General features: G+C 41.7%; 1 protein-coding gene across 2 annotated transcripts in view; it reads left to right on the top strand.

The window, feature by feature from the left end:
* Positions 1–11,823, top strand: part of Atpaf1 (ATP synthase mitochondrial F1 complex assembly factor 1) — a 23,969-nt gene extending 12,146 nt beyond the window's left edge. For both annotated transcript variants that reach the window (XM_050165698.1, XM_050165699.1), the window contains 3 exons: positions 240–335; positions 4,542–4,649; positions 8,521–11,823. In XM_050165698.1, the coding sequence (XP_050021655.1) occupies positions 240–335; positions 4,542–4,649; positions 8,521–8,715 (399 nt within the window). In that variant the 3' untranslated portion in view covers positions 8,716–11,823. The remainder of the gene's footprint in view (positions 1–239; positions 336–4,541; positions 4,650–8,520) is intronic.
* The last annotated feature ends 10,845 nt before the right edge of the window (positions 11,824–22,668 follow it).

The raw sequence follows: 22,668 nt of genomic DNA, 5'->3' as shown, positions 1-22,668 counted from the left end.
AGGAGGCAGAGAAAAGAAGGAATGAAGGAGGAGAAGGGAGGGAGGGAGGGAGGGAGGGAGGGAGGGAGGAAGGAAGGAAGGAAGGAAGGAAGGAAGGAAGGAAGGAAGGAAGGAAGGAAGGAAGGAAGGAAGGAAAAATTAAAAAGCCAGACATTGAAGAAATAGAGTGGTACAAGTGATTAGACATTGAAAATTACTTCATTTGTCCATCTGTCTGCTTGTTTTTCTGTTTCCCACAGTTCCTTTGTGCACTACCAAGAAGAGATGGTTATGAGTTCTTTGTAGGACAGTGGACGGGTACTGAACTCCACTTCACTGCTCTTATAAATATTCAGGTAGGTCACGTATGCCCTACATAACACAGGAGGCACTAGAAGCCTTCCCAGGGCTGGGGTACAGTATCTTCTGACTTCAGCAGTACTTGCTGTGCACTGATGAGCTGTCATATGTTGACAAGTTAGGCTAGTTTTCTAGGCCTCACTTAATACCAGAAATTTGAAGTCCGTATACTTTTCTCCCACTTCACTGTTGTCTTTTGTCTTCTCCCTAGAACTCTGTGGCATCTCTTGCATGTGCATACTGAATAGACATGGATGAGTTAAAATGTTATCTTCTTAACCCAGATGTAAACCCTTTGAGGAAGGCTCTATGTCTTACCTGTGTTTTATTAACTACACTGTTAGGTGAATAGTTTTCATTTCATAAATATTAGTTTATTTGCTTTCTTTTCTTTTTTTTATTCCCAAATTGCTTATTACATTTAAAAAAATAAGCTCAAAATATACTTAAAGCTCTTTCAAAAAGAAGTCAGTATTTTAGTTCACAGTAACTAGGATTGACATTCTATATTTGGAGTTCACAGCTGGTAAAAAAAAATCATATATTGTTTTGACTTTAGCGTTGAGGCAGATGGCACAAAATAGAATAAAGAGAAATTTTTACATTTTTATCTGATAAATTGTTGAGTATATACTGTGTTAATATTTGATAGCTATTATACAATGTGTTGGAAGAGGCTGCTTGTTCGTTTCCCAGCTGCTCACAGCTCAGACCCGAAATAATTACACGGAAACTGTATTAATTAAATCACTGCTTGGCCCTTTAGCTCTAGCTTCTCATTGACTAACTCTTACATATCAATTTAACCCATTTCTATTCATCTGTGTATTGCCATGAGGCTGGGGCTTACCAGGTAAAGTTCCAGCATCTGTGTCCAATGGGGTACATAGCTTCTCTCTGACTCTGACTCTTTTCTCCCAGCATTCAGTTTAGTTTTCCCTGCCTACTTTAGTTCTGCTCTATCAACAGTTTCTTTTTTCACTGATGGTATTCACAGCATACAGAGGAGAATCCCATATCACCTCCCTTTTCTGTTTAAATGAAAAAGGAAGGTTTTAACTTTAACATAGTAAAATTACATATAATAACAGGTATCAAGCAAGAATTATAGTTACAATATTTATTTCTACTCATCTTTTATCATAGCTAAGAAAAATTATAACTATCAATTCTTCAACTTCATCAAAGACCACAGAAGGATATAATATTACCTAAGTAAACAGGACATGCATTGTAAGCAACTTCCAAAACTCTAGAAATGACAGAGACATCTCACTGCCTGGACAGTCACCCAAAGTTCTTCCGTACCATTGGGGCATCCATCTTCAGTCTACAGGCCCATAGTATCCAGCAAACTTTTCCACAAAGCAGGACATTTCAAAGACAGTTCTGCCTATATTGGTAGTTTGTCAGTCACATTTTTCTGTGTCCTGCAGAATATGTAGCAGACTCTTTCATGAAGCAGGAACCCTGAAGGATGGTATCACCTTTAGGCAAGTTCAACAGTCATTTCTCTGCAGGTCCTGCATGTCCAGGCAAGAGTAGTTTCTTGCCCAAATGGCTAACCAACTCAAATAGAAGCCTCTTCGATGCCTATCTTCCTCTTGACGTAGATTGGTGTTACCAGGAGCAGATGTGTCTTATTGCCATGAAAAGTCCTAAATTCTTAAACATTTTAAGTGTCATATTCTCTAGTCTTTGAAAGGTTTGAAGAATTCTTATCCATCTGCAATACATCTCTGTACATCTAGAAAATCTAACTAGCATGACTACAGCTTGACTATTATAGATGACTGACTATTAACCTATATTTCTTAATTATACATTATATTTTTTAATGAGCTGTATAAACACAATACCTTTTTAAATGAGCTGTACAAACATAATACCTTAATCAAGAGCAGAAATATGTATATATACATATACATATATATATAATATATATACACAGTATAACAAAATTGATCTTAAATTTGTATCAGTAAACCAAAATCCATACCAATGCAAATCTTTATTGCATATTAAGCATATAGCAAATATTGTTTAAGTATTTATAAACAATATTTGGGAATTTAGGCGTAGTTCTCTAGACTACTTCCTGCTGATTGGGGGCATTGTTAATCAGGTCTTTCATGGTATATCCTGTGTGCTAGTTTCATCTCAGTCAGCAGTTGGGCAAAGTAATTTTTTGGGGGTGTTCACAGAAACTTTTCAGGGTGTCTTGGTCCATCAAACCATATTAGACTAGAAGCAATCCACAGGTTCTCATCTTCTGTGGAAACAAAAGAAGAACCTCTTTTCTAAAGCAACATATCCTTAGACCCAAATTTTGAAGACAAGATACCTTTAAAGTATATATATTGGTTAGTTAGCATCTTCACAGTCAAAAAATTCAAAGAAAACACAATAATATACATAATCCAGACTCTCTGCATATTCTCCATCTTTACGTGGCTTATTTGTTTTAAATCTATTACTTTTTCGTATTTATTTTATTATATTTACTTTACTCCTTTAATCTATGACTGTCTGTGCTCTTTCTCTTTAAAGACTTTACCTCTTTTTAAAACCATTTACTTCTTTTTATAACTGTCTATATGCTTTTTGTTTTCTCTCCCAAGCCTACGTACATCCAACATTTTACTTGTCATTTAATATTCTCAAATGAATAGATTACTGTTATTATTTTTATTTATAGAGAAGAGAGTGAACTTAGGGAAGTTAATAAGCTACATTGAGTCCAGGTTGTCTGACTCCAAAGTCTATAAACTTAAATATTTACCATTGTCTTGAAAACTCTGCTAGGTCCTGTAGATCTATGAGAAAGGGAAGGGAGGGATGGAGGGAGGAGTTTATAGAGAAATATAGATAAGAGAAAGCCAATACAGAGTAGATGTTAACTCTAAAATGGGATTGGAAAGGGATACAGAAGGATCCTCTAATTGTATCTCTGTCCTTGTTTGCTTTCTGTTGCTGTGATAAAATACCATTCTAGAAACAACTCATGGAAGAGAGGGTTTATTTAGGCGTACAGTTCCAGAGGGAGACTCCACAGTGGATGGGGAGGCATGATAGCAAGTGGTAAGAGCCAAAAGCTGAGATCACTCTTCATCCACAGACATAAAGTGCAGAGCAAACTGGAAATAGGTGAAGCTATAAACTCTCACGGCCTCCCTCTGCCTCCAAGATGTTCTTCCTCCAGCAAGGCTCTACCTCCTCAAGGTTCCATAACTTTCCCCAAATAGTGCCACCAACTGCAGAGCAAGCCTTGAGGAGACATTTTCATTTAAACTACCAGTCTCTAATGCTTTCTTTCTTACATGGATTGAGAAGTGTATGTCTGTCTATGATATTATCATTTGTATTTTATAATAAACTATTAGTATATTGTATAGTATACTACTGTATATTGTATATTAGCATGTTGTGTAGTATCCTACTATCTTATAAGTAGAATTATCAGTATATTAGAAGCATGTATGAGGGAACCAAGAGGATGAACTATTAAGATTGCCTTAGCAATAGTTAGGTACAATAATTAAAGGATGCTTGCTGAAGCTTCAGAGATGAAGCCCTGGGAGCTGTTTTCTGTCATTCTACATGAAGGCGTTGGCTTTAAATTCAGCTTCTCTTCCTAGACTAGACTTAAAATCTGGTGACCTCACTGATCATTCTTCATGAAGTTACACAATTCCTATTTTTTTGTCTCCTTCCTGCCACAACCAGATAATATTTTGAAGCCACACAGCAGAAATCTGGCTCATACACAGACTCTACAGTGCTTTGCTATAGCGTAAAAGAGCTCCGTTTTCAGAGCCACCACAGGGAGTAGATGAAATGCACTAGTCCATAGAAGTGGCAATTACACAGGCACATCGCTTTCTTTAGAACTTGACTTGGTAGCTGCCTGTACCATTTTGTTTTTAAATGTATGACCACAATGAAGGATTCACTGCCTTCGTAAACATTCTCTGGGAAAAAAGCCAGATCTTTTCCAATTGAAGACACAAATAACACCGTGAAAACTGTCAGTTCACCAGGCCTTTGCAGGCCTGACCTTGCCCATACATACCAGTCCTCTAATTCACTAGCTACCCAGAGGGCTATTAAGAGCTAGAATTTCCTCCAGACTCTGTTGCTTTGAAACTGCAGTTTGTTGTGGTGGTACCTTATTGAGCTTTGATAAGTGTTTCTCCGTGCAGACCCGAGGGGATGCAGCAGCCAGCCAGCTGATTTTATATCACTATCCTGAACTTAAGGAAGAAAAGGGCATAGTGCTGATGACAGCTGAAATGGATTCCACATTTCTGGTAAGAATCTACATTTGTCTCTTTGGGTTTACCTCGTAGTTCTGCAGGTGTTAACTCTTGTCAATGCCTCAGGTCTAGATTAGAGAAAGATACCTTTGTGTATTTTGTTTCTCATGGTTGAAAATAATTTTGTCTTGCTTGTATATATTTAAGTTGAAGTACAGTTAGCTACAGATAAATGGATGGTTTCCTTTGTCGGTGCTAGTTTGTTTCATTTTACTTTTTAAGTGTGTGTGTGTGTGTACGCATACATTGTGGGTATGGGGCAAATGCTAAGTGCATGTATGAAAGTCAAAAAACCAATTTCTGGAAGCCTGTTTACTCCTTCCACCATCTAGGTTCCAGGGGTCAAACTCAGGTCATCAAACTTGCAGCAAGCACCTTAACCCACTGAACTACCTCACTGGCCCTGGAAATAGGTTGTTTTATTTTATTTGAGACAGGGACTCACTATGTAGCCCTGGCTGTCCTGGATCTCACTAAGCAGATGAGGCTGGCCTCAGAATCACAGAGACCTGCCTGCCTCTGCCTGCTGAGTGCTGGGCTAGAGGCTGATGGTGAAAATAGTTTCACATCCTCATTTGATCACAAATTTTCCCTGCGTTAAATTCTTTTGAAGCTAAATTTTCATTTAAACTGATATGAGGTCATTTATAGTCATCATTCTCATGTAATACAGAATACTATATATTTTATTAAGGAAGTATGAATGTGTTTGATTATGGGGCATAATGTAGTTACATATTATCTTCAACTATGGCTTTTTTAAATCCAGTAATGCCAAAACCAAGACACATCTGGCCCTGGAGATTTCAAACAAGGTTATGGTCATATAGCTGACTTCTGAAATGTAAGATGAGTTCAAAATCTAGAGTAATAGTTGTGTCTTTTTCTTCCTCTACCTTGTTCATGGGAACATTCACCATTGGATTTCCTTTTCTCCTTTTCCATTCCCAGTTGTGTTGCTAGGGAGACTATCAACCACATACCCATAACTAATGATGCCCATTGTGTTTCCCTGTGCATCTAGGTACCAGAGACATTTGTCTGACAGAGACTGTTTAGAATGCCCCCAGAGCCTAAAATGTTTACAGAAAGTGTTTATAAACCATAGTCTAGGGAGATGGAAAAGAGAATGTGCGTAAATACATGCACAGAGAGGATGTCGGATTTAACTGGTCAGCCATGTGGTGTAATGATGTAATTGAGAGGCAAAGAAGCTTAGAATGAATACAAAAAGATGCTTGCTTACACTCATTAACCAGAGAATAAGGCTGGATAAAGGAGAAGAGAAGACAGACACCCTAAGAATTGTGGACTTCAGCTGCAGGCTGTTAGAGTTTGCAGTGAACTAGGAAGGTAAAAATAATAGACAGTGCAAATGTTTCAGACTGAGATTTAGGGAGGTTATCATTGTTGATGGCAAAGAAACAGAAATAGGACATACAGACTGTTCTATATTTTTTGGTCTTTAGCAAAACACAGTGTCTAACCATATGTCAGTGAACTCTAGAGGTCAGAGGAAAGAAACTTTTTCTTGGTTCACTCTGGTAGGCTCAAACTGATGCAGTTTTAGCATCATTAAGATTTTGGAGGGTGGGAGTTTTCTTTTTTAGCTTTTTTTTTTCTGGCTTTATAACATTTGACAACATGTCAGACAATATTCATTTGCCTTGTATAAACCACATTGACTATGAGATCCCTGTGCACTTGGCTCAGCAGATAAAGGCACCCATCACCAAGCCTAATGACCTGAGTTCAGTCCCCCAGGACCCACGTGGTAGAAGAAAAGAACTAACTCTTGGAACTTGTTCCTGACCTTCACTGGATAAACCATGGCATACCTACTAATATATACACATAATAAAATCAAAGATTTACCATATTATTTTTAATTATGTGTGTATATATGGGTCTGAGTATGAGTATGTGCAAGTGCCCTCATTGGATATCCTTAGAGCTAGAATTATCCACTCAGCATGGATACTAGAAATTGAACTCAAGTCCTCTGCAAAAGTAATACATGCTCTTAGCCACCAAGCCACCTCACCAGCCCCAATTTAAAAAATAGAGGTTTAACTGAATGCTTTATAGGAAGAAGTGCAGCATACAGAGACAAGAAGCACAGCCTGTGGTATTTATAAATTCATCTGCATCGTTGTTATGTGAACCCACAAGAGTCCGTTAAAGGTCTCAATAATAGCATTATCCCATAGCACATCATTCTACAGCTAGGCTTAGCATACTTTTCTTCTTCCAGTGCTAAGGCAAGTGTCCTACCACTGAGTTAAGTTCACATTCACATAGCATACTTTAGGCAGTCATTTTTCAAGTGATTTTTTTTCCACGTTTGAGTAATAATAGATAAATATTTCTGGCCAGCTATAAGTACAGAATATGTAGAAAACAATAGTTACTTCAGTTCATTGTTTTCCTTTCATTCTATTTACTGTTATTATACGTGTATACACGTGTGTGATAGAGGTTACAACCACATCACATGTGTGTGGAGATCAGAGGGCAGCTCTTATTATTGCATGTGTATACACATGTATGATGGAGAGAGGTTACACTACAGCACGTGTGTGAAGATTGGAGGACAGCTCCTATTATTGTACGTGTATATATGTGTATGGTGGAGAGAGGTTACAACCACATCACGTGTGTGGGGATCGGAGGACAGCTCTGTGGAGTCAGTTTCTTCCCTCCATCTTTATTTGGGCTCCAGGGATCGAGCTCAGGTCCGAGGCAAGGCCCTTTACCAGCCCTCAACCAGTTCTTCCATGAGGTTCCACGGATGCTGCCCATGCATTCTCCTATATATTCACCTGTCATGTAATATGTTCCCCATTTCCTGATAGTGCACTTTCTGAACCTTGGAACTGGTTATAAATGGTTGTATAACAAAGAGCCCCACAGTTTCTATGGGACAAGAACTCAGAAGCAGCTTACATGGGTGATCCTGCTCAATCTAATGAGGTTGCTGCCAGGATGTTGGTAGGAATGCAGTCATCTGAAGATTGACTGGGATTAAGGGTCCATTTTTTTCCTGAACACATTGGCTTTTCTGCGGGCCTACTTGAATGTCGTTTTAATTCGATAACTTTCCCCAGACAAGTGATTCAAGACATATTCTTTAATGATTCAGTTGTTAGAAGCAACTCGTTAAGTATAGCCTCACACTCAGAATGGAGGTTGGACTCTCCAAAGGAGGTATATGTACCAAAGTGATACATACACAAGTATGTATATGACTCTGTAGCTCAAGTTCATTGGTGAAAAAGAATGGTGGCCATACAAGCCTTATGAACTCAAAGCCCCTGGTGTCCCCCAGTATTATTGCTGGTCCCTGTACCACACCTCTCAAAATGTGGACATTTTATAACCATCACAACTGGCTTTGATACTGTGTTCCTGACTGGGGTACCATCAATAATAGGTTTTATTCAAGGGTATCTAATTAGCCAGAAACTTAGTCCTTACAAACTGATTCTTAGAGCTGGGTAGCTTTTTCTCCTCTTGCTCAGATGGATGTAATAGCTATTTAAGAATTAAATAAAACGAGAAACTGTGAACATATGAACTAACTTACCTAGCAAACATCATGTCACTATGTACAGGAAAATACAAACAAGCCTCGATGTCTGTATCTTTGAGGAATTTAAATTAGAGAGTACAGACCAAAAGTGACAAGTAAGAAAAGGGATGACAGGTGTACAAAATGCCTTGCTTACATGAGGAAGGAACGTCTAGCCGAGACTTGAGAAGTCAGGGAGTCAGATAAGCTAAGAACAGCGCCTCCACCACGAACTCGGGCACAGGGCTTTGGTCCTCTGCAGGAAGGTGCCTCACTCCTCTCATTGCCTTGCAGAATGTTGCTGAGGCGCAGTGCATCGCCAATCAGGTTCAACTCTTCTATGCCACTGATCGGAAGGAGATCTTTGGGCTAGTAGAAACCTTTAACTTCAGACCAAATGAGTTCAAATATATGTCTGTCATCGCTGAATTGGAGCAAAGTGGACTTGGAGCAGAACTGAAATGTGCCCAGAACCAGGATAAGACTTAGAGATATCTGGATTGACCCTTCGCAGAGTTGACTCAGTCCTGGATAGCCTAAAGTCCACCCAAACCCTTGACCTCCAGAGCTCAACGCAACACGCAGTCTGTAAAGAGTTACCATGTATGCTACTACAAGAAGAGATTATGGGCATGAGCTCTAACACTTGATATTCAGAACGAAGGTATACAAATACTTTGATTAATTACCTCTCACTCTGACGGTTCCTCTTATGTGTTTCTGGGCATTTAAACAAGAAATATTCAGGGATCTGCAAGACTATTGACTGGTTTTTATTCAGTGTAACAGTGAAGTTGCATTCTGGCCATTTTGACTTCATAGCTCCCAGTTCTTTGTCTTTCTAAACCTGTAGCAATAAGCTTGAGGATCTTAAGAGATGTCGGCTTTATGCATTCTTTCCATGCACCAGTGAACTGGCTAAAAACAACCCAAGAATCCTGGCCAGATTCAACATAACTTACTATTCTCCTCAAAATAAAGACTTCTAGCTGCCGCTCCAGAGTTGCCTTCTGTGTAACTCAGCGATTGCAGGTACAAGTGCCTGCAATAATAAACAAATACAATGCCTGCACACTGTTAAACCGTCGCTTTTGGCCCTACTCCCTGAACTCTGCCTGTGAGAAGCTAATGAATCAGTTCAGTGTAAATAAAACCTTTTTAGAAAATCATTCCAAATTTGCATGATTTGAAAAGTTATATGAAAATGTGGTAGAGCACATGTTCCCAGACTGAGTGTGGAGAAAGTAGTAGAAAGTCTGGTTTTCAGTCTTTGCTCACAGGATAGTGGAAACTCAGCTGTGTGCTGTTGGTGGCATCAGCTGTGGGCTAATTTTATCAGAACTCTTCTTGGGGCTCAGTGATTTTTTTTTTTTTTTTTTTTTTTTGGTTTTTCGAGACAGGGTTTCTCTGTGGTTTTGGAGCCTGTCCTGGAACTAGCTCTTGTAGACCAGGCTGGTCTCGAACTCACAAAGATCCGCCTGCCTCTGCCTCCCAAGTGCTGGGATTAAAGACATGCGCCACCACCGCCCGGCTCAGTGATTTCTTGAAATGCCACAAATAAGCAAGTTATTCTCCACCAGAAGTACATGTCTCTCTCTAGCTCCAGGTTCACTGGTGAAAAAGAATGGTGGGTCCGTACCAGCCTTATGAACTCAGCCTCAGGTGTCTCCCAGTGTAGCCGGTCCCTTTACCACACCTCATCTTCTCTAATGTGTTCCACTTTAATTGACCTCAGTCTGATGTTGTTAGATGCCACCAAACACGGTGAATAGAAAGTCAAGTAGTAGTTTCAGTTTATGTCTGTATATTCTTCATTACAGATTTTTTTATGGTAGGCTTCTCAAAGCTTTTTAAGTAGGTATGGTGGTTTGAATAAGAATGGCTCCCATAGGCTCATATATTTGAATGCTTAGTCACCAAGGAAGGAGTAGAACCATTTGAAAGGATTAGAAAGGTTAAGAGGTGTGGCTTTGGAGGAAGAGGGAGGGGCTTTGAGGTTAAAAGCCTGTGCCAGGCCCAGAGTGTGTCTCTCTCCCTCTTCCTCTCTCCCTCCCTCCCAGCATGCAGGTCAGGATGTAGCTCTCAGCTATTTCTCCAGTATCATTCCTGCCTGCTACCATGCTCTCTGCTGTGATGATAATGGACTGAGCCTCTGAAGCTATAAGCAAGCCCCAATTAAATGCTTTCTGTTATGAAATATGCCTTGTCATGGTGTCTCTTCACAACAGTAAAATGTAACTAAGACAGTAGGGTTGGCCATCCCATTATTTTCTGGATGGAGAAACAGATAGTGTTTCTTTAACCTGGAGGAGCTATGCTGTGCTTTCAGTCTCTCTGAAGGTTGAGTGTTTTCTGATGCAGCTTCTAGACCTGCCATGGTCCCAATAGTCCACATTTTAAGAACTTGAATGCTATCAACTCTGCAGTTTTCCTTAAATGCCTTCCACGCTTCTGGGTGATAAAAGTCTGGAGACGCGGCCTTGGGTGGGGCTGCTTTTGTGGGTATCCAGCTATGTTTGTTTTTCTCTAGATCGGCCCAGTTCTTAATCATAGAACATTTTCATGACACCACTACTAGCGGGTAAAAAAAAAAAAAAATGATGATGATGATAAAAAAAGTAAAGAACTAGCTGTTCATGTCATAGCTCCTCCCAGCTTTACCCTCAACCCCATCTTGCCAAAGAAGGATGCCATCTGACTGTTGTTAATATTTATTTTACCAAAGAGATCTAACAGATAAATGAAAACCGTAGCAGTTAGTCTGTAAATGCATTCCCTGATTCCAGCATACTGTTTCAAAGGTGGGCTTTGGAGCTCATTGAATTGGGTTCACATAGCAGCGTTACTTTTCTTAGCTTGTTAATGATAAATTACTTAAACTCTAATTCTTACCTTTCTTCTGAACATGGGGACAATATCTACCTCATTGAATTATTTTGAGACTTCGGTAAGCTTCTATATAGACTACAATAGAATTCAGTACATGCTGGATCCCTTCTTCTTTAGTTCTTCATTAAAGACCAACACAGGGGCTCGGAATAGCTCAATGGTGGAACTATGTTTCTAGCATGTATCAGGCCCTGCGTTTGGTTCCCAGCACCAGACAGGAAGAAAGTTAAGTCAGCATTTCAAATGCAGAGATCACAACAAATTCTATCTCACTGGTTCCCAACTTGAGATACAGTGGAATCACTTAAGAGCACTTAAAGATGCAATTCCTGGGTGCTGGCCGGCTGACTGAAGTATGCAGAAAGCCCTGACAACCTACATTTTAGTATGTATGTATTCTAGGTAATTCTGATGTGGGTAATTCGTGAGCTTTTGTGAGCCATCGCCTTATCTCTTATGAAAATGTCCACTAGGCGGTCTTTTCTCACCTACAGACATTCACAAAGGATTTAGATTCCTCTGCTCGCTGTCTTTCTAGTAGTACTCTAGTTACATTGCATTATATTTATTTTTGTGTGTTTACCCCACTAGACTGTGAGCTCCTTGAGGGCCAGGATTTATCTTTATTCTCATTGCCAAGGACATGACATGAACCACAAAAGAAACTCAACTGTTGAACAAATAAATGATACAGATTTTAGCCATAAACTCTTATTGATGTATGTGTTTCTCTATTTGAATCATGTAATGTTGTGGTACCCCACAGGTTCCTGTGTTTGAACACTTGGTCCACAGTTGCCCACAGAGCACCTACTGCTGGGTTCAGTGCTGCACATAGGAGGCTGAGGAGGATATGACCCCTGCTCTCGGGCTGTGTATCTGTCACCTGTATCTTGCCTCTGATTCTGAGCCTTATCTAGAACCTGCTTTGCTTTGTTCTCAGAATAGTCATACTTCTCTTCCAACTCATTTAGAAGGTAGAGCTATTCTACACAAGAGTGACCTTTTGTTCAGTCTGGGAGAAGAGGCACAGATGCCAACTCCCCCAGGCACTTGATAAAGCAGTTACACTTACCAAGCACCTGTTTACATACTGAGCACTTAAAGTGAGAATACAGCAGTGGACAGGACAAATAGCACCTCTGCTCTCAGTAGCTTATATTCCCATAACAAAGACAAGTAAACTAGCAAAATTATCTCAACTCTGATGTTGGTTGTTTACTTTTTGGCTCTTTACTTTTTTTGTGGGGCCCTCCACCCAGCTCCCAAAACACACACAGAGTCTTATTCTTACTGATGAATACCTGGCCTTAGGTTGGCTTGTTTTTAACCAGCTTTTCTTAACTTAAATCATCCTGTCTACATTTTGCCTCTGGGCTTTTACCTTTCTCTATTTCTTCTTCCGTTTCTGTCTGTGTAGCTGGGTGGATAACTCCTTTCTTTGTTCCTTGATCCTTTCTTCCCAGATTTTCCCTATTTATTCTCTCTGCCTGCCAGCCCTACCTATCCTTTCTTCTGCCTTGCTATTGACCTTTCAGCTCTTTATTCGACAAATCAGGTATTTTAGACAGGCAGAGTAACACAGTTTCACAGAGTTAAACAAATGCAACATAAAAGAATGCAACACATCTTTGCATCATTAAACAAATGTTCCACAGCATAAACAAATGTAACATATCTTAAAATAATATTCTACAACACGACTCAAATACCAGCAACTATAAAACAAAGTGTAATGTAACTGTTGAGTGAAGGCAATGACTTACTAGCCAGGAGAGCCATCTTTGCAGAGGTCACTGTGGGGTATGTAAGTGGGAGAGAGAGTGCCAGGTAAAGTGAAGCAGGGAGAGAGATCCACTGCCCACTCTCTTTGTACTCTCCTGCCCTCCTCCACCCCCAGCTCAGAAGAGAGCAACCTCCAATCACCTCACACCCCAGCCACAGCTGTAAGCTCAGGTCTCCAGAAGGCAGGGGTAATAGCAGAGCCAGTCCAAAGAAACTTGTCTGCCAACTCTCCTGGGGATGAAAGAACAATGTGAGTGTTTTGAAGGGCACCCTGATCTAACCACAGAGAACCCTTCTGGCACACTGCTTTATGCTCATGGAGCATTTGGTCCTCTCCATTCTGCTCGTATAACAGGATGGGGGCATTTTTACTCCTGTCTGCTAACAGACTTCAGGCAAAGGGGAGAGGTGACTTGAGGCACCTGCCTGCATCAAGAGCCATGCCAAGAAAAGAAGTGATTGTCCATGTTCTAGACGTACGGCTTCCCTTTGTCACATCCATTCACACAGGGTCACTTCAGGCTGTTTGGGCCAGACGAACTGAGATGTAGAGGCCCACCTATCCTTGAGTCAAAAAGAAAAAGAAAAGAAAGAGAGAGCCAGGATATCTATAAGAAAGAAGGTTTCCAAACAAACAAGCCTCCTAGGATTCAATGAGCATTAAGGACAAAGTTCCTTTCTTTGGATCATCTCACAGGGACTTTGAGATCTGGGGCCTTCTGACTCTCATCTCTTGCTGGGCTTCTTAGCTACAGCCATTTTATTGACAGTGCTCCAACTTCCTACCTCTGTTCTGGTGTTTTTGACTATGTTTGTCTGATTGAAATGCCTATACCCATTTTATGAAGTTATTTCCTATCTTTCAGACTTCCATTAATGCATCTCAGCCTTCTTTTCCCAAGTCCTGCCGTCCCCACATTACCCCTGCATGGGTTATATGCTCTGCTTCCTCAATATTCCATGCTCAGCCTTTACAACGATGACGCCCTTTAGCGGCAGAATTCTATTCCTGTGTTCCAGCATGAAATCTTACCGAAAGATAGGAGGTCCTGAGGAGTCTGAATAAATTCCCCAGTGGCCACTAAACTCAAACCCTCCGGAGTCTATAAGCATCCCCGAGGTCCAGCCCTGACAAACATGGTGTTTGTGTCCAGTTTCAGTCAATGGCTATTTTGCTTACTCTAGAAGCTACATGTAGAAAACAAAGGCAAGGCGCTGCCATGAGAAGCAGCCAAGTCAGCTGGGCAGTGGTGGTGCATGCCTTTGATCCCAGCACTTGGGAAACAGAGGCAGGCAGATCTAGCCTGGTCTACAAGAACTAGTTCCAGGACAGGCTCCAAAGCTACAGAGAAACCCTGTCTCGAAAAACAAACAAACAAAAAGCATGTTGAGAATTTTGGGAGTCTTGACTGGACTCCGAAACCGGAGGCTAGGAAGAAAGAAAAGAAAGCAGGTTAAACTCAGGCCAGATCACACAGATTGGGGTAATTAATGATTTAGCACTCACTAGTCACAGCCTGCTGAACTCAGTGCCCACACATAGGAAGACAGCAAGAGGGTACGGAGTAAGATGCAGCAAGGCCTACAGCCAGCAAGCTAACATCTGGATCAGGAGCTAGTCAACACCTGGAACTTGGGGCCAAAGTATATAAGCTTGTGTCATTATTTTATACATGGCTTATCTGAGAATTATTTTTGTTTGCAAAAAAAAAATAATTTATGTGTAGGTATGTGCACCCCGCCCCTCAAAAGTTATAGCTTTTAGAGTAACCTGTTTGTGTGTCAAGTTGATGGTTGCTTTTTTGTTTTGTTTTGTTTTCTGAGACAGGGTCTCTCACCACAAACCCCAGGCTGGCCTTGTACTCACAGAGATCCTCCTGCCTTTGCCTTAGTGCTGGGACTAAAGGCGTGTGCCACCACACCTAGCTTTTTGACGGTTGCTTTTAATGTCACCTTGCTACAAATTAGAATCAGCTGAGAAGCTTCACCAGAAGAATTGTCCTGACTGCCTCCATTAATAGGGGAAGACCCCATCAGCTGTGTAAGCTGCCTTCCGATAGCAGGCCAGATGTTGAAAGGGGGACATGGGCAGAAGGACGAGGCTCTTGCGAGCTTGGCCTGCCCTCTCACTGTCAAATTGATTAGCTCTTTTGATGCTGCTGCTGCTCCCTTTCCTGAAATCTTCAAGAATCACCATTCCCAGGCTCATCATTAACTAAGATCCATTGGCTTTCCAGGACCCTCCAGGTTCTCTGTGCTAGGCTGTGGCTGCTGAGGCACCCAGCCCCAAGAGACTGAGCAATGCTGGGTTGTTGAAAAGCCACTATGGGACCCAACCTCTGGGTCCAAGCAACAGCCTCTATGATGGGGCACTATTAGGAGTTATTTGGGCAGCACAAACTGGATTTGATGGGTTAAGAAAGGGAGGACACAATGCGGAGTGAGTAGGAAGGGAGAGGTGGATCTGGGAGGAGTTGAGGGAGGGCTTGAATATGATCAAAATATGCAGTACACATTTTTCAAAGAACTGATGAAAAGGAAATAAAACAAAGATTTGCCAGTCGTTGTCCTTGAGGAACATTTTCCAGAGAGTGAAACACTATTGCCAGGATGTCTTAAGTGAGGACCTCAGTGTAGAGGCCTTTCCAAACCCACGGGGCCCAGATATTTTCCTTGTTTGACTTTGAGAGCCGAGGCACCCCCTGGCTCACAATCCCTGGAGCCAAACACTGGATTAGCTGTAGCTCCTGCTGATTTGGCCCTGACCCCCCGGGCTGTGTGAATTCAGTGCTGCCTGTACAGGCTGCGGCTCTCCGTCTGTCCAGCGTGCATTTGTTCTGGCCCATGGTGAGCAAGCAGAGGGGGATGAAATATGTGGAGCCAGGCAGGCAGCTATGGAAGAAGTCAGGGGATTGATGGGAACTCAGCTTCAGAGCTCATTGGGAAAACTCACACCCCATTGGAGCTGGGATGGATTGCCTGAAATCTCTCATTTTCGGTTTGACTCAGAGCAGCCGCCTGCTGTGTTCTCTGGAAGCTCCTACGGAGAGGAAATTGCTCACAAGGTCAGAGAAGATCTAAATTTCTTTGTGGGTCACTTCAGGCCTTCTTTCCAGAAGTAAACAGTCTGCGTCTAGAAAGCGGGTGGCCCTCGGGTGGCCTTCTATAGCCTACTCCATTTTTCTTCTTTCTCTGTATGGCCTCCTCCCTACCTCTCTCTTCTTTTTACTCTCGGCTAAATGGCTTTCTCCTCTGTTTTTCTCCTCCGTTTGTGCATTGTGTGGAATATGGTCGGTCCCAGAAGATTTTATGCTGTCAAAAGAATAGGGAATCTCCGTGGAGTCAAGGTTCCTGAGGATGGCTAAGATAATTCATTCTGTTCATTGCTTTAACAAGCACCTAGGCACACGTGACTGTGCTATCTCCTTCCCCAGGAAAACAATTCTGGAGGGCCTCGCCCCCGTCCAGCCTCCTGGGGTGTCACATGAGATAGCTCTCTAAGCAGTGCATTTGCTAAGTGCTTGGGCGGGAAGGAGCCCAAGTGCAGGCAGGCCCTGTGACTGGGCCTAAGCTTGAGTCCCAGCCGTGCCATTTGGGGCTGCGCTTCTTGGCCAAGTAATTTCCTCTTTTGAAGTCAGTACTCACTTCTCTAGGTTGTAGACAGATTCAGAAGTAACTGGAGTGTTGAAAGCGCTCCCTAAGACAGAAAGTTCCTGACAACTCTTCGTGTTGCTACAGGGTCCCATGAGAAGTAAAATAAACAAGACTCCATTTTAGGGGTTTACAGAACAAAAGGGAAGACAACAGAAGCATGTCTGCAAGGCAGCAAGAACTCTACAGCAACGGCTCCAACAGAAGGGGCTCTTTCTGGGTAGTTGAGACTATTCAGGAAAACTCTTGGAAGAGAACATACACACTTGGACTGTAGTGGTACTTCAATTGTATTTTAATAAATGAAGACTGCCTGAAGAACTGAGAGTAAAACAGTCCCATTGGTCAGCCTTACAGACAGTTCATGGTAACACACACACCTTTAATCCCAGGAGCCACAATGACACACACCTTTAATCACAGGAGCCACAATTACATGCACCTTTAATCCCAGGAGCCACACTAATTGCTATAGAAATCTGGTGGTGCTTGTCTTTAATCCGAGCCCTAGAGCGGAATATAAAACGGCAAGACAGCTCTCAGACAGTCTCATTCTAAGATTCTGAGAGGCGGGGTCACCTCTCAGACTAAGAATTTCAGACTAAGGTCAAGGTAAGAGCCAATGACTGCCTGTTTTGCTTTTCAGATCTTCAGATTGAACCCCAATTTCTGACCCTGAGTTTTTATTAATCGTGCTTCATTGGACCACCCCCAGACTGTTTCTCAGTAGAGTCTCACATGCCGCCCCATGACAAGCCAGATAACAACTGCAGGAAGTCACAGGCTACACTTGGCATGAAACCCAGACTTCATAGGGTACAGTTGGGTCTCCACCAAGAAGTGAACCCTCCCACTGTCTGAATTGCTGCCAGTCAGCTGCAACTAACACACAGTTTTTCCATCTCCTAGAAGTGACAGGAGGAGGGGGCACAGAGGGAACTGCAGAACAGAATTTGGGATCTTATCCAAGGGCCCAGGCCCTGCTGGTGGAACCGTATCTTTCCCACTCCTCCCTCCCTCCCTCTGACGTGAAGACATCTTTAAAGCTCTAAAGACAAACTCCCCAGGTTGCTGAAAGGAAGAAACGAGAAAATGTATCTCAGTCTATAGAAGTTTTACTGAAGGAATTTTTTATGATTCAGCATTGGAACAGTCCATATTTCCCTGTGCCTCAGTTTTCTCAAGTACTTCAAGGATATGGGACTAAGTGATATCCAGAGATCCTCTGTGAGAGCCACCCACTTCCCAGACAGCATTCACTAATGTTCCACTCCAGTGTCGGTCTTTTGAGCTAGGTGCTGGGATGAGTAGACCAGTTAGAAGTTCCTTAGAAGACGTGAGCACCCCCCAGGTAAGGACAAGGTCTGCTTCTAGTCCATTACAATTATGACCCTTACTAGGTCATTGGTAAATACTTGTTGAATGAATAAATGAATGGGTGACAGGTGAAAAGTGGCTATGCGGTTTGCATCCCATCATATTCTGTTATAACTGCACTAATTTCCTAGCACAACTAAAAGTTACTACTGGAGCCCCAAAAGGACCCCCACCATGTCCGCACTGGTGATTCTAAGGCAGGTATTATTGAACACACTTGCAGAAAGGAAGCTGTGGAAGAAAAAAGAGGGTGGGTGAGGACTGGGGAAGCGTAATGAGGCTTCCTATAGAAGGATTTGGACTCAGTGCTTTAGAAAGATGGCCCTAGGAGTTGAAATTGAGGGACCACAACAGCATAGGAGGGGACAGGACTGGACTTCTGAATGTAGCTTTCATGGTAGGTACCATGGGAAGCTTACCCTGGGGCACTGGTGAAAGCTCTTTCCCAACTGTCACCTCCAATCCTAGGGTGCCCCTGGCTGTGAACTAGCCCAAGGGATTGGAAGAGAAAATGTCTAGCAGAGCCATGCTGAAGTCCAGGTCCAGGGTGTTGTGGGATATTTGTACACTATGTGAAGATGCATTGCTGTGACTGGTGCCAATATCTAGGCAGGAGGTATAGGCAGGAGTTCTGGGGAGAGAAAGGAAGAAGAGGAGGAATCTAGGTGTGCAGGGGAAACCAGGAGACACATAGAGGAAACAGGAAGTACAAGATGGAAGAGAGGTGATGTCACATGGCAGGACATAGATGAATATAAATGGGTTAATTTAAGTTATAAGAATTAGTTAGAAACAATCCTAAACTATAGACCAAGCTTTCATTATTTATTAAGAAGTCTCTGTGACATTATTTGGGAGCTGGCCAGCAGAGACTCATTACATATGGTGCCCAATATGGCTCCAAGAAGGCTTTAAAAAGCTTCCAAACATGCAAACACAGAGCCAGACATTGCTTCCTAGCCCTGTAGTCTCTCAAGCGGGCCTTGGCATACAGAGATATGGCTTCTAGCAGCTACCAGCAGGCCTGAGCCAGCCAGCACCATGTGCAGAGCTGCCATATGCAGAGCCCACAGAGGGTGAGTTTAAGACTTGGCTCACACGGTCAGAGAAGGCTGCAGGTGCACAGTAAAGCAGTCCAAACTGAGAAAACCTGTAGGCAGATACAATACCAAATGGGTATAGACAGTCATAAAAAATAGTTTAAAAATAATAAAGTCTTTAAAGACAGAGTAAAGTAATATTTAAAAAAAGCCATGTAGGATGGGAAATACACAGAACATCTGATCCTGGGTGGTGCTTTGTTGCCTTTGAATTTTTTGAATTCTGATGAGTGACTGGCAGTTGCTGAGAGGCATAGGATTATGGAAGGGACTGCTAGATTAAACCAGCCTCTATGCTTTAGGGATTCTTGGCTTCAAAATGGAAGTCAGACAATGTGTTGCATTGCAGGAGAGGTTGTGTTTTTGTTTCCACATTTAGATTCCTTCAAAGTTAATCAAGATCAGATTTGACCAGGGGAGACCTCCTGAGGTTCTTAACTACAGACATGAGGGGGAAAGGCAGGAAACTACAGGACTGATGATGTATATGCTGATCCCTCTACATGGGAACAGCTCTGAGACTGGATGAGACTTGAGAATTTTTGTTGACTACAGAGTCCTCATGACTTATTATTACATGCCAACCTTTCATATAACATGGATGGAAATCTGTATTACAGTTTGGTTATACAGTCCAAATGGACTTATAAAAGTTACAAATGCTTTTTACTTGCTCAAAAATAAAACAGAAAATCATCTTTACCTGACTTGTGCACAATGCACTTTCCATACTTATGTTAATACAGATATGTGTGTTATCTTTAAAAGTTTGTACATTTTCAGAACTAAAGGACTAGATACCAATAAAGACAAGACAAATAGCCCAGGTGATCCAGCCTCACAGACTACTCCAGCCAGACTTTAGATAAGCCCTACATTTCTCCATCACACCAAGACTAGATAACAGCTAACTCTCCCAGAACTTGACGATTATCCCAATTTTCTCAGGGCCCCCTTAAGATGCCATAATGCCAAAACAGCAGGAAGCAGTCTAGAAAACATGTTGCCCAGATTCCCAAGAGGCAGGGTGGTTTCTGATCGTTCAGTGGATTATGGATGTTTGACATTTTGGGGGGAAAGGTGGTTACAAATTATTATTGGTCATAGTCAGGAAGAAAGCTGAATAAAGGAGATTAGATTCAGGGATCTCTTTCTAAAGGGAAAAGGGGGGATATATTATAGAAATGATGAGATAAAAGGGTCAGTTGTTGAGTCTACTTTTGAACAATCACTATTTTCAAATATTTTACATTGGTATGAATTTTTGTATATTGATAGAGTTTTAAGGTTATCTTTGCTATTGTGTATATAAGTTCTACTCTTGTTTAAGGTATTGTACCTATGTAGCTCATTTTAAAATGTTATATAAAGTTGTAGTCCTTAAAAGCTATTATTACAAACTATTTAGGATAACTTAAAAATTCAGGTCAGTAGTTAGTCATCTATAACAATCAAACTTGTAGTCATGGTAGGTATGTTTTCAAGGTTAAACAGATATAATTTAGATAAGTGGTCTTCAAACACTTCAGAGACCTACAGAATATGGCATTCAAGATGCTTTAATAAAGAAGGCTTTCCATGACCATGAAACACATCTACTCCTGACAGTGCCAATCTACTTCAAAAAAGGATATTGGGCATCAACCAACCTCCATATGGAGTTTGTTTTCTTATGGCAAAGCTAGCCATTTTATAAGAAATGGCCCTTTCCTTGACTGCTGACAGTATGTTGTCTAAATTTGGACAAGCAGGACACAAAAGAAGGCAACTGCAAAACTTTGACAAGACAAGGTAGGACAGTCCTTCAAAATTCCTCCTTCACAGAAAAGTCTGTCAGATATTCTAGGTCTATAGACAAAGATAGTTGCTCCAATGCTTCAGAGGAACTTTGGGTGACTGTCCAGGCAGCCAGCTATTTCTGTCATTTCTATAGTTTTGAAAATTGTCTGTTTATTCAGGTCATATATCTTCAGGTATTTGTTATGTTGAAGACTAGATAGTTATAGGTACAATTTTCCTTGTTATCAAATTCAAAAACAAAACTCACAAAAGAGGTATAAGGTGTATAAGATTAAGAGACATAAAAGCTAAGTTGTTTTTCTAAAATCCTATTTTGAGATCTAAAAAGATACTTTTGGGTTGGTAATACAAGTTAGAATAGAAAGCAAATTAGGTATAAAACTTTAGATTTATCGAGATAGGATAGATAATAGAGTATTTTTTCCAAAATTGCCAAATACAAATTGACTGGACATTATAAATGTAGTTCATACCTGATTATTGTTCTCATTGTATATGCTCTTATTTACTATGTTAGAGTTAAAACTTTTCCTTTTTATTTAGACAAAGAGGGGGAAATGTTATGGGGTATTTGTACACTGTTAAAATTTGTATTGTTGTTATTGGTGTAGTAAAAAGCTGACTGACAAACAGCTAGGCAGGAGATATAGGTGGGATTTCCAGGGAGAGAAAGGAAGAGGAGAAGAATTTAGGTACACAGGGAAAGCCAGAGGCATGGAGAGGGAACAGGAGGTGCAAGATGGAAGAGAGGTAATGCCGCATGGCAGGATGTAGATTAATAGAAATTGGTTGATTTAAGTTATAAGAACTAGTTAGAAACAAGTCTAAGCTATAGGCTGAGCTTTCATAACTAATAAGAAGTCCCCATGCCATTATTTGGGATTTGGGGGCTGGCTGGCAGAACAGAGTCTTGTTACACCAGGGGACTATGAATTTATCTCATTTATGCAAACTGGATTTCTATTAAAAAAAAAAAAAAAAAACTACAGACATCTTCCCAAACCTGGAGATGTGAATGTCTCCAGCTCAAGGGGTGAGTGAGAAGTTGGAAGGGAGGAAGACTTTGGACCAAAGGACATGGCAGTCTGAAGTTCTCAGAGAAGCAGGACCCTGAATATGGCATCACAAGGGGCCGGTTCACTTCTGCTTGCACATCTTCCTCCCAAAAATGAGCACAACCATGGAGATTCATGAGTGGCCAGCTCTAATGTGCCAGTGTCTTCTCATATTGTCCCGAGCCTTTGCTTTGGTGGTTACTGTCCCCCGGGGCTCCAGAACAAGCTCAGCTCTTCTACACAAACACTTGGAAGGCAGCACCCCTCAAACATACCGGCCATTGTCTTCTGCTGTTTGCAGGAGCTGTCACATTTAATCCTAACAGCTCTTCAGAGGAGCAGATGGTGTTTCTATTTTAGAGACGGGGAAATAGGCTCAGGAAGAATGTGTGCCTTGTTCAAGGTCACACTACATCTTAATGTATATTCTTGTCAATCCTGTCTTCTCTGGTCATATTCCACTGACCTTTCTCCTCTTTGAGCTCAAGGAAACCTCACCTCAATTCCTTTGGTTGCCAGATTTCCACTAACAGGCTAGGATGTGCGCTCCTGCCTCCTGGGAAGGGCAGAGGCTGACCGAGGAACCTCGGTGAATGAGGAGAGGGTGGGCCCGTAAAAGGCTCTCTTAGATGCCAGATGCTTGGTAAACTTTAGTAGGTGTGAGGCAGCTCATTTCAGGAAGGAGATGGGGTCTTTCCTGGCCTGGAAAGGGCAGGGATTCCCCAGGAAGAGGCCACTCTCTACCTGGGTACATGCCGAGAGGGATACAGCAGAGAGCTAGTTCT

This window comes from Alexandromys fortis, unplaced genomic scaffold (genome assembly GCF_014885135.2).
Source record: "Alexandromys fortis isolate MF-2015 unplaced genomic scaffold, M_Fortis_MF-2015_v1.1 scaffold_157, whole genome shotgun sequence".
NCBI classification, from domain to species: domain Eukaryota; kingdom Metazoa; phylum Chordata; class Mammalia; order Rodentia; family Cricetidae; genus Alexandromys; species Alexandromys fortis.
Note: the sequence above shows the minus strand (reverse complement) of the source record. Positions and strands in the feature narration are given on the sequence as shown.